Source organism: Scyliorhinus canicula, chromosome 3, assembly GCF_902713615.1.
Source record: "Scyliorhinus canicula chromosome 3, sScyCan1.1, whole genome shotgun sequence".
Classification (NCBI taxonomy): Eukaryota; Metazoa; Chordata; class Chondrichthyes; order Carcharhiniformes; family Scyliorhinidae; genus Scyliorhinus; species Scyliorhinus canicula.
The window spans coordinates 173,303,993-173,316,415 of record NC_052148.1 but is presented as its reverse complement, the minus strand read 5'-3'; the positions used below and the strand labels follow the sequence as shown (position 1 = coordinate 173,316,415).

General features: G+C 46.3%; 1 protein-coding gene across 3 annotated transcripts in view; it reads left to right on the top strand.

Annotated features, from left to right (window-relative positions):
- Positions 1 to 12,423, top strand: part of cds1 (CDP-diacylglycerol synthase (phosphatidate cytidylyltransferase) 1) — a 130,990-nt gene that overhangs the window by 68,588 nt on the left and 49,979 nt on the right. For all 3 annotated transcript variants that reach the window (XM_038791774.1, XM_038791776.1, XM_038791775.1), the window contains one exon: positions 9,567 to 9,625. In XM_038791774.1, coding sequence (XP_038647702.1) covers positions 9,567 to 9,625 — 59 coding nt within the window. The remainder of the gene's footprint in view (positions 1 to 9,566; positions 9,626 to 12,423) is intronic.

Sequence of the window (12,423 nt, the reverse complement as noted above, 5' to 3'; positions counted from 1 at the left end):
CGCATGTGCAGTTGACTTTTTCGCCAAATAGGGCAGGGCTATCGGAGCTGGCGCGGAGGAAAGGAAGCCGGGGGGCAGAGAGGCCGGCCCGCCGATTGGTGGGCCCCGATTGCGGGCCAGGCCTCTACGGAGGCCCCCCCCCCGGCCGCCCTTGGTCCCTTCAATGCCGAGATCCCGCCGGCTCAGAGGATGTTGGAACGGCGGCGGCGGGACTCGACTGTTTGATGACGCGCCCATTCGGGCCGGATAACCGGCGTGCCGGCCCAGGCCAGAGAGTCTGCACATACCCCGACCAGCGCCACGCGACCATGCCGGCGCCGATGGTGCCAATTCTCCGCACCGCATAGAATTGCTTGGGGGCGGTATGGTGTGATTCAAGCGGCGCCTCGCCAATTCACTGACCCAGCAGGGGGTCGGAAAATTCCGCCTGTGGAGAGAGAAATCTTCGCCTTGGAGCAGGGAAGCCCGCATGGCGATACGGAATCAGCGACGGCTGACCTCAAGGAAATTTCCAGCGCAGACCCTGGCGCTGATGGAAAAAATTGAGTTTCATCATATTTGAGTTCCAGAAACACAGGGGAGCTATGAAGAAGGATCTCCTAGCAGCTGTGGGAATAGCAGTAGAAGCTATGACTGCCCCCACGAAGGAGGTTATGGGCAAAATGGAGCAAAGGCTGAAGGAACAAGAGGTAATAGTGTGAGTTCTTGAGAAAGCTGTCATGGATCAAGGTGATTGGATTGTGGCACTCGAAGCCGAGTTGGTTGAGCTGGTCAGGACTCCAAAAGAGCTGAGGGAAAAAGTTGACGACAAGGGAAATGAATCACATCGACAAAACCTGCGGATCGTGCGGCTACCGGAGGGCAAGGAGGGGAGGAACCCCATGGAATGTGTTGCAGTGATGCTTGGGAAGCTGGTCAGCAAGAAATGCTTCGCCAAGCCCCTGGAGGTAAACGGCATCCACAGGTTGCTCTGGCAACGGCCAAAGGCTGGGGAACCATCATGGGAGATGATTGTGAGGCTCCACAGGTACCAGGATAAGGAGTGGATCCTGAGGTCAGCGAAAAGCGCGAAAGTGTGCAAGTTGGTAATACAGTCCATCCGCTTATACAAGGATATTGGAGCAGATCTGGCCAAGTGCCAGGCAGAATGTAACGACGCCAAATCCGTGCTGTATATAAGCAAGGTGCGGTTGGTATGCTCTACCCCGCCAATCTATGGGTCACCTATCAGGGCAAGGAGTACTACTTTGCCCTGGAGGAGACCAACAAGTTCATGCAGAAAAATGAACTGGAGAAACAGCAGTAGCAGACAGCGTAGGGTGGGCTTTAGGGACTCGAGGAACAGGGTCGACCACATATGGGGATGGAAGGGGGAAAGACGGGGCTAAATTGCGGATTTCAGTTGTTATGGGGAGCTGCTATATTAGCGAACAGGCTGGTGCACAGAGGTACAGCTTAGGAGGAGGTTGTGGCACCCCTTCCAGAAAGGGGTGCCTGTCAGGAGGGAGGGGAAAAACACATGTTTAGGAGAAACAAAGAGCAAGAATGGAGGGAACGAGGGGTGGTGTAGGGGTGTAGAGCCAAAGGAGCCTGGAGCAGGGAGACGAGGAGGGGTGAAGCACAATTTGGCGGGACCGGGAGGGGCGCGCGGGCGAACACAGTGACGGACTTGGTGGTGGCGGGGGTTTGTTGTGGTTAGCGGGGCCCTGGAAGAGACTCCAGTAGTTCTGGTAAATATATACGGCCTAAACTGAGACCATGTGTAGTTTGTCAAGAAAACTATGCCGGAATCACTGACTTCAACACCCACCAACCTTTCATGGGGAGGGAGGGGAGTCTAGGGACATGTTTCCTCCCTGTTCATGTACCCATCCAGATGCCTCTTAAATGTTGCTAATGTGCCTGCTTCCACAACATCCTCTGGCAACACGTTCCAGACACCCACCATTCTCTGCATGATAAACCTACCCGGCACATCTCCCTTAAATTTTCCCCCTTGAACCTGTGCCCCTTTGTAATTGACATTGCACCCTTGGAAAACGCCTCTGACTATCCACCCTGTCTCATCCTCTCATATTTTGTAGACCTCAATTTGGGGCAGCATGGTAGCACAGTGGTTAGCACAGTTGCTTCACAGCTCCAGGGTCCCATGTTCGATTCCGGCTTGTCACTGTCTGTGCGGAGTCTGCACGTTCTCCCCGTGTCTGCAAGGGTTTCCTCCGTGTGCTCCGGTTTCCTTCCACAGTCCAAAGATGTGCGGGTTAGGTGGATTGGCCATGATAAATTTCCCTTGGTGTCCAAAAAAGGTTACCTGGGGTTACGGGGATAGGGCGGAAGCATGGGCGTAAGTAGGGTGCTCTTTCCCAGAGCCGGTGCAGACTCTATGGGCCGAAGGCCTCCTTCCGCACTGTAAATTCTATGAAGTCTATGAGGTCTCCCTTCATCCTCCGTCTTTCCAGTGAAATCAATCCTAGTTTATTCAACCGCTCCTCATAGCCAATTCCCTTGACACCAGGAAACATCCTGGTGAAGCTTCCTTGCACTCTCTCCAAAGCTTCCACATCCTTCTGATAATGTGGTGGCCATAACTGCACACAATACTCCAAATGCGGCCTAACCAATATTTTATACAGTTGCAACATGATTTCCCAACTTCTGTACTCAATGCCCTGGCTGAAGAAGGAGAGTGTGCCATATGCCTTTTTATTCTTCTTTGCCACCTGTGGACTTGCACGCCCAGATGCATGCCCAGATCCCTCTGTATGCTAATGTTGCTAAGGGTTCTGCCATTTACAGTATAATTCATACCTCGATTTGATCCTCCAAAATGCATCACCACGCATTTGTCCGGATTAAACTCCATCTGCCATTTCTGTTCCCAAGTCTCCAGTGTATCTCTATCCTGTTGTATCCTCGGCACTATCAGCAACTTCGCCAGTCTTCGTGTCATCCACAAACTTACAAATCAGTCCACGCATATTTTCCTCCAGATCATTTATATATGTGACAAACAACAGAGGTCCCAGCACCAGTCTCTGCGGAACACCACTAGCTACAGATCTCCAATTTGAAAAACACCTATCCACCACTACTCTGTCTTCTATGACCAAGCCAGTTCTGTATCCATCTAGCCCGGACCTGCAGGAGATGTTCAACAATTCACCCTCACAATCAAGCAGCTGACAATCGTCCTTAGATCGGCGGAGTGGTGGACCGGCATTCGGAGAGGGAGCAGGGAGCAGTGTCTCACGCTATGCAGATGACCAGCTCCTCTAGGCTTCGAACCCCCTGGCCAGCATTGGAAAGATAACTAGACTCCGTAGAGCGTTTGGTGCCTTCTCGGGTTACAAACCTAACCTAGGAAAGAGCAAAATCTTCTTGGTGAACTCCCGAGGGGGAGGAGCGGAGCCAGAGGAACTACCGTTTCAAGATGGCTCAAACCAAGTTCAGGTACTTGGGAATGCAGGTGGCTCACAACTGGACAAGACTCCACAAATGGAACCTCTCCAGCCTGGTGGAGCAGGTGAAGAGGGACCCACAAAGATGGGACTCACTTCCTCTCTTGCTAGCGGGAAGGGTACAGACGATTAAAATAAATGTGCTGCCCAGGTTCCTCTTCATATTCAGATTACTCCCGATCTACATCCTCAAATCCTTCTTCACTGAGGTTGATAAGCTAATCGTAGCCTTTGAGGGGGAAAGATCCCCAGGGTACGATAAGCTATCTTGCAGAGAGGGCAACAAGTGGGAGGCCTGGCACTGCCAAACCTCCTATTCTACCACTGGGCGGCAAACGCAGAGTGGGTGAAGGGGTGGCTGAAGGAACAGGACGTGGACTGGGCCCAAATTGAAGAGGCCTCTTACATGGGGACATCTCTCCGGGTGCTAGCCACAGCCCCACTCCTGGCCCTCTCGCACGCATACTTTTAGGAGACCGGTGGTAGTAGCCACATTAAAGATCTGGAACCAGTTCAGGTATGTCAATAGAGGCCCCCATCTGCAATAACCATAAGTTCACACCGGCTAGTATTGACGTCACGATTAGGATATGGAAGGACAGAAGCGCCCTGAGGGTGAAGGACCTGTATGTGGACGGTACAGTAGCGAGCCTGAGGGAACAATCGGAGAAACTCCAGTTCCCACAGGGGAATGATCTTCGGTACTTGCAGCTGCGTGACTTTCTCTGCAAAGAGACAAAGATGTTCCCCCAGTGACCAGGACACACACTTTTGGACTGGCTAGGAGGAGACAAATGAGGCGACATATATACGGACGACTCAAAGAAAAGATTAGGACCCCATTAGATGAAACGTGACGGAAATAGGGGGAGGAGCTGGGCGCGGAGATATAGGGAGGACTCTGGATAGAGGCGGTACACGGGGTCCGCTCCACCTCCTCATACACAGGACAAACCCTGGTGCAGCTTAAGGTGATGTGCAGAGAGTATCTAACTAAGAAAAGGATTAGCGGATTCTTCTCAGAGGTGGAGGACAAGTGCGAACGGTATCGGGGGGGGGCCCGGCCAATCACACGCACATGTTCTTGTCCTGCCCCAGGCTCATTGGGTTCTGGACAGCCTTCTTCAAAGCCATGTCCATGTTGTGGGGGTTAAGGTGGAGCCATCCCTACTTGTGGTGGTCTTCGGGGTGTCGGAGCATCTAGAGCTCTTCACAAGGATTGATTGGAAAAGGAGCCTAGCAGGGAAGACAGTGGAAAAGCAATGGCACGAGTTTTTGGGGGTTGTTAGGGAGGCACAACAGAAATTCATCCCAAGGAGGAGGAAACATGCTCAGGGGAGGACAAGGCATCCATGGTTGACTGGGGATGTCAAGGACAGCATAAAGGCTAAAGAAAAAGCCTACAAAGTGGTGAGGATTAATGGGAAACCAGAGGATTGGGAAGCCTTTAAAAGCGAGCAGATGACAACCAAAAAAGCATTGGGGGGGGGGGGGGGGGGGGGGTGGTGAGAAGATGAAATAGGAGTACAAGCTAGCTAGTAATATAAAGGAAGATCGGCAGATTTTTTTCAATTTATTTATAAGAGAGAGGCAAAGATAGACATTGGACCACTAGAAAATGTGGCTGGAGAAGTAATAATAGGAAACAAAGAAATGGCAGAAGAACTGAATGAATAGTTACTTTGCATCAGTCTTCACGGTGGAAGACACCAGTGGGATGCCAGAGCTCCAGGAGAACCAGGGGGCAGAGGTGAATGCAATGACCATTACTGAGGAGAAGGTTCTGGGGAAACTGAAAGGTCTGAATGTGGATAAATCACCTGGACCGAATGGACTACGTCCCAGGGTCCTAAAAGAGTTAGGAAATTGTGGAGGCATTAGTGATGATCTTTCAGGAATCACTGGAGGCAGGAAGGGTCCCAGAATCTCAAATAAATACTGCCATTCCACTGTCAACTGCCTTTTCAGCATCCAAAGATACTATCATCTTCGGTTCAGGTACTAGGGAGGGGGAAAAGATGACATTTAGCAGGCAACATATATTGGCCGACAATTGTCGTCCTTTCAGGAAGCCTGTTTGATCCTCAAAAATCATATTTGGGAGGCAAGGCTCCAACTGGAGAGCCAACACCTTAGCAAGCAGCATGATGTCCACATTCAAAGCCAGATAGGACGGTATGAACCACACTATGTCAGGCCCTTGTTCCTTTTAAGGAGCAGGGAAATAGAGGCTTAAGGGTTGGAGGCAACAACACCCGGGATAGGGAATCATGTCTAATAATAAAAATACACTCTGCTCCAAGAACTTTTATAAAATTCAATCGGCAAGCCATCCGGATCAGGGGTCTTGCCAGACTGCATCAGCCCAATACATTTTAAAATCTCGTTGGGATATAACGGGGAGTCCAACTCTCTGCTCTTATCCACCTCGACCATTGGGATGGGTAGACTGTCCAGAAAGTCGGGAATAACCGATTTATCTGAAGAGGGCTCTGATCCATAAAGATCACGGTTAAAGGATTTAAAAGTCCAAGTGACCTGGGGCGGGACAGAAACGAGGCTGCAATCCGATTTGAGTATCTGAGTGATCTTGACATTTGAGTTGGTGAGCCAGAAAATGACTAGCCTTCTCCCTGTACTCCTAAAAGGTGCCCTTGGTGCGTTGTAACTGGTGTTTCGCCCTGCTAGTAGACAATAGCTTGAACTGGGTTTGTAATTTGTTTCCTACTTGCCAATCGCTCCAGAGTAGAATCAAGCAAGTATCGATGATCCATCACTAGATGGAATCCACCAGCCTCATTCTCTTTAACATATGCACTGTAAAAGATAACTTTTTTAAAATATAAATTTTGAGTGCCCAATTATATATTTTTCCAATTAAGGGGCAATTTAGCGTGGCCAATCCATATAACCTGCACATCTTTGGGTTGTGAGGGTGAAACCCACGCAGACATGGGGAGAGGTGTGCAAACTCCACACGGACAGTGATCCAGGGCCGGGATTTGAACCGAAGTCCTCAGCGCCACAGTCCCAGTGCTCACCACTGCGCCACATGCCGCCCTTAAAAGATAACTCTTTCTCCCCCTCCAGGACTGGCTTAAGAGCCTCCCACAGCGTGGAAGGTGAAATTGAATCAGACCTGTTCTAAAATCATCTATGGAGGTGGGCACACACTTCAAGGTTTATTTTTTCAGCTGAAAATGTTATATCTAATCTCCAAGGTGGACATTGGGTGGGGCCAGACTCTAGCAACAAATCAATAAGTGTGGGACATGGCCTGAAATAACAACTGCTGATTACTCACCACTGAAGGGAGGGGAACCCTATCCAAAACAAAAAAAAATTAATATAGGAATATGCATGGTGGACATGTGGGGGGGAAAAACAAGAAATCATTCAGGCACAAAATGCGGGAGGGATCACCCCCCCGCCCCGGTCCACCTGCGTATAAAAGAAGACAAAGCCCTGGCCATCCCAGATGAATCAAGAGATTCAGGTTTGGAACGATCAAATCTAGGATCCAAAATACCGTTCACGTCCCCACCCAAAGTATGCTGATGTGTGTCAAGGTTGGAGATGAAGGCCAGCGGAGAGTTAATAAAATTCGTGTCATCCCAGTTGGGAGCATAAAAGTTGGCAATCACTACCAGGGTGTTTAACATGGAGCCACAAATAATAACATTTCGGCCATTGGGGTCGCCTGTTGAGAGGAGGAAAACGGAACTCTTATTATGAATTAAAATTTCCAAACCCCAGGCCCTGCCATTTAAACAGGAATGAAAAACCTGACCAACCCACCTCTTGCGCAGCCTGGTTTGATCCCTGACACAAGTGGGTCTCCTGCAAGAAACCAACATTGAGTTTAAGCTCTTGAGGTAGGCAAATGCCCTCGGTCTTTTCAGTGGGCCATTCAAACCTCTAACTTTCCAGGTGACCAAATGGATTGATGGTCTCCCACCACTCCTTAATCCGGAGTCAGCCATTCCCATCAAGAGAGATCAACCAAGGGACACTGAAAAGATAAAGAAAAAAGATCCAGCCAAGATGGCCACCGAACCAAGTCAGAAAACTGAACAAAAGAAAACTAACAGACCTAACCTTTCATTTGTATTGGAGCTAGTGTACATACAAATTACATTTAGAAGGTTGGTTTGGAACTTGAACCCTAAGGTGTCAAAAGTTTGAGTTGCAGTGTGAATTAACGCCCTCTAAAAGAACATTGAACATAGAATTTAGAACATAGAATTTGCAGTGCAGAAGGAGGCCAATTGGCCCATCGCGTCTGCACCGACTCTTGGAAAGACCACCCCACTTAAGCCCACACTTCCACCCTATCCTCGTAAACTACTAACCCCTCCTAACCTTTTTGGACACTAAGGGCAATCTAACATGGCCAATGCACCTGATATGCACATCATTGGACTGTGGGAGGAAATCGGAGCACCCGGAGGAAATCCAAGCAGACTCCGCACAGACAGTGACCCAAGCCGGAAATCGAACCTAGGACCCTGGAGCTGTGAAGCCACAGTGCTAACCACTGCTACAGTGCCACCCAATAAATCAAAAAGCTTTGATTGAATGGACTTTAGTTGACTTCTGTACATCATGTAGAAGTATTTAAGTTCTAGAGCAAAATCCCTCAAGTCAAGGGTTCACAAACTGAATTCCACAGAGGTCTGGGGTTCTGCAAGAGGCCTCCATGGGTTCTGCAGATACCCAGGCTGGCACATGACCATGAGTCGCACATGAAACTGCAGAGCAACGTTTCAAAATTAAATGGACCTAGCGGAGTAGATACATTGGTGCTTTATAGTTTGTCTCTTTTCTTCTTTCCTTCCTCCTTCACCATAAAGAAAACACAGGTCCCTCATGAGCATCTTCACCTGAAAGCACAACTGAGATTGCAGATTTGCTGTTGTAAAGTTGCACCTGAACTCAAAATTCCATTGCACAAAATATTGGTGTCTAAATGGGTTTATTAAATTAAGTTTTGGTTCTATTTGTATCTATTGTGGTCACATTGCTGAACAAACAATATATGATGTAATTGCTGAATTTATATAATAGAACTTGATCTTAGAATTTTCTCGGAGTGCAAAGAGAGATTTCCATTGCAATTTATGATCACAATGGTCGACATCAATAACTATCTTCCCCATAATCATTCTGAGGGGATCAGTATATTTTATCCTGCTATGTTTTATAAAGTAAATAATGTTATTAAAATTTTAATTACTAAATTAACTTTTCCAATAAAGGTTTTTTAGACAGTGAGCTGTTTTATTACAGTTGGGTATTAGGTTAAGACTGACCACTAATCTCAAGTGATTGTGGCCCGGATGACGGGTGTGGGCGACGTGGGGGAACTCCTGCGAATCATGTACGCATGTTCTGGGCGTGGCCGAGACTGAGGGGCTTTTGGCAGGGATTCGCGGACATCATGTCAGAGGTCCTGCAAGGGACGGTGGTGCCGAGTCCAGAGGTGGCAATCTTTGGAGTGTCGGAAGACCCGGGATCCCAGGGGGTGAGAAAGGCTGATGTTTTGGCCTTTGCTTCCCAGGTGGCCCGGCAATGGATTTTACTGGGTTGGAGGGACTCAGGGTTAGCGACACGTCGGGGTTTTTTTAGGCTTGAGAAAATTAAATTCGCCTTGAGTGGTTCATTACAGCCATTCATCGACTTCTTCGAGAAAAATTAGACTGTCAGCAGAGGGGGAGGGGAGGGGGTGGTTGATAGGGGAGGCATGGAAGTGATGAGTAAGGGTAGGAAAACCAATGGTGGGATGGCCGGGAAGGGCCTGTGGTGTGACATTATAAGCCATGTTGGTTGGGGTTTGTGTTTGGGGTAGTTGATCGTTATTTTCATTATGGGTTCTATTGGATGTTATTGTCGAGAAGTGTTAAAATTATAAATGCCTCAATTAAATATATTCTTTAAAAAAAATGATTGACCACTAATAATGAGATAATGAGTAGTAAATTTATAAAATTTGCCTGAAAGAGTTGCATGAGATGCTGTATTAGAATAGCATTCACCATAATTCGGTTGTGTATTTTTTTTTTGTTGAATATTGAAACGGCTAATATATTTCTTGCTGTCACTTTTCAGGCTTCTGCATGTTTGTACTGAGTTTAGTGAAGAAACATTACCGACTGCAGTTTTACATGGTGTGTATGCAATATTTATTTTGTAGTCATTAAGTAGGAAAATGCTACACGTTTAAAAATGTTTTCTTCAATAAATGACCAACTGCATTTAGATAATTGAATTGGGAGCTACTCTGGGACCTTAGTTTAAGATTAGCACAGAAAAGTATTTTTCTGCCAACACCAAGAATTCAAGATTCAGCACAAAAGTACTGGCAATTTGATTAATTCTAAAATTGGCAGCCTTAGTCAGAGGTCATAAGAATTATGTGGAAAGTGGACAAGTTCACCTTGGTGTAGTGCTGTCAGGATGCTATTATGAGGTTGAAGCTAACACATTGTTGAAGAAAACCAAGACAATGTTGTATGTGCAGTGGTTACTACCTGTTCCGATTTAGACCTGATAAATGAGACATTTCTAAAATTTCTATCAGACAGCAGAAGTCTATTATTAAAGAGAACTCTGTTCTATTTTTCTATCCTTTATAATATGAAAGCGATAGTTATTAATTAAATATGACAACAAAGGAAACATGAGAATTCAAATTATGATACCACCTCATAAACCACTTTTATCCTGTCCTTGCCGTTTGTCAAATGGCAAAACATTATGACCTGCCCTGCGGAAATGCTTCAATCTGGCCCTCGATCCAATTTGAAAGGGTTTCATTTTACACTACTGACTTCCTTGGTCCCACTGAACACAGAAATTAGCAAAGTAACTTTAGCAATTAGTCCTCTGTATAATAACAAATAATTGTTTTTAGAAATCAAATTGTTAGGAGTTCAGTCTTTGTATATCTGTTCTAGATTGGTGGGCGGAGTTCAGTCTTTGTATATCTGTTCTAGATTGGTGGGCGGAGTTCAGTCCTTGTATATCTGTCTGCTATTGTGAAGATGAGTGGTAAACAACTAGATCATTAAAATTACCAAATGCGTACTTGTTCTTGGGTTTAACAGCCAATACAGCGGAAATTGTCTAGTCAGTTTATGACCCAATTTATCAATGACAGCTTGCCCCATATTTTTCAGTAGTTTACCAGGGTCTTAATGCATGTGAACTATTGTAAAGTATGAAAACCCATCCACTTATAATCAAGGGATATTGTGAGCTGGCTCGCCATTTGAGATATATGTACCACTTTAACTGCGGAGCGTCAATGTGAGGGCTTTATTGTGAGGACATAGTCCATTGAGTAAAAATTGTGTGCAGCTGAGTCTTCCGTACTTTCATTGGCAGCAGACTGAAGCTCTGGACCCCCTTCATTTTCTATTTCCACATCCCCGTCCTCCTAATCAGATGTAGCTTGTGCCTCCACTTCTTCCTTCAGGTGGATGTTCTTGCCCCTTTGCATTGCCAGGTTATGTAGTGCACAGCACATGGTGATGATCTGTGAATTACTCGCTGGGTCATATTGCAGACCTTGATCAGTCTGAGCATGCTATCAGAAGCACATCTTAGAAAACTGATAACCTTTTCTATTGTGGCCCTTGTTTTGCTGATTACAATTATACCTCTTTTCTGCATCACCCGTGCTTTCAGTAACCCACCCAGTGAAAGTAGTTACATACTCTTTGTACATTGAATGAATAGAAATTCTTCCTGATTTTTAAAAAATAAATTTAGATTACCCAATTCATTTTTTCCAATTAAGGGGCAATTTAGCGTGGTCAATCCACCTACCCTGCACATCTTTGGGTTGTGGGTGCGAAACCCACACAAACACAGGGAGATTGTCCAAACTCCACACTGACAGTGACCCAGAACCGGGATCGAACCTGGGACCTCGGCATCGTGAGGCAGCAGTGCTAACCACTGCACCACTGTGCTGCCTTAAATTCTTCCTAATACAAAAGCCGCTGGCTGTTCTAATGGTACTTTTGAGATAGTCAATTATGCCTTGAACATGCAGAAAGTTCGCCATGCAGCAAATTCCATTAGGGCTGCCCTCATCTGTCCATTATCTGATGTACTTTGCAGCTCCTTGAACAGTATGTTGGTGATCTCCTTTATGCTGCAGTGAGTGGCTGCCTCAGAGATCCCACATGATAGCAACTTAAAAATTGCCAGCATTCACTGGGTGGGCTACTGAGGGCCAGTGTGACTTCCATTAAATTCAAGAAGCAGTGTTAAATCCTGGAGAATTGCATGCTAATTAGATTTAAGTGGGCCATTAACTATTTTAATTAAGTTATCGCTGCTAACGGGCGAGCTCCTTGCGTTGGGTCCTTGCTGCCGCACAGTTAATGCTGTTGGGAGTCAGATGTGCAGCCTCCTGTGCGATTCTTTGGGCCTATCCATCATCACTCCACAGAGCTGCACGAAGTTCAGCCCAATGATGGCTTCAAATCTTGTCCAGGTGATTTCTCCCTTTCCAACACAATTACACGTCTGAAGACGTGTTGGCACCTGCTGTTCTAAAATAAGCTGCAGCTTGAATTTTGGCCAATACTGATTATAGGGAAATAATTGTTGACAAATGTATACAGTATTGTTATTTTTTCATTATATGCAACAGAAATCCAGCATTTATAATCAATACCATGTGCCCATGTCCATTTTAAACTTCTAAAATAAATCGAGGCATTTAGCAGTCTCTGCTCAATGGAAAAAGCATAAAATGGAGTACTGAATCACATTGTACTTTGGATGCACTATTTCAGCCTCATCACATGGTGATTGTCAGATGCTAGAATAATACTGTTTTGGATAAAGTGGAATCCTATGTGCACAGTAAACCCATGCTATTGTAACAGCTTGGTGACAATGAATAAAGCAAATCAAATGTTGAGATATATTAAAAGGTTATTTTTGAGCT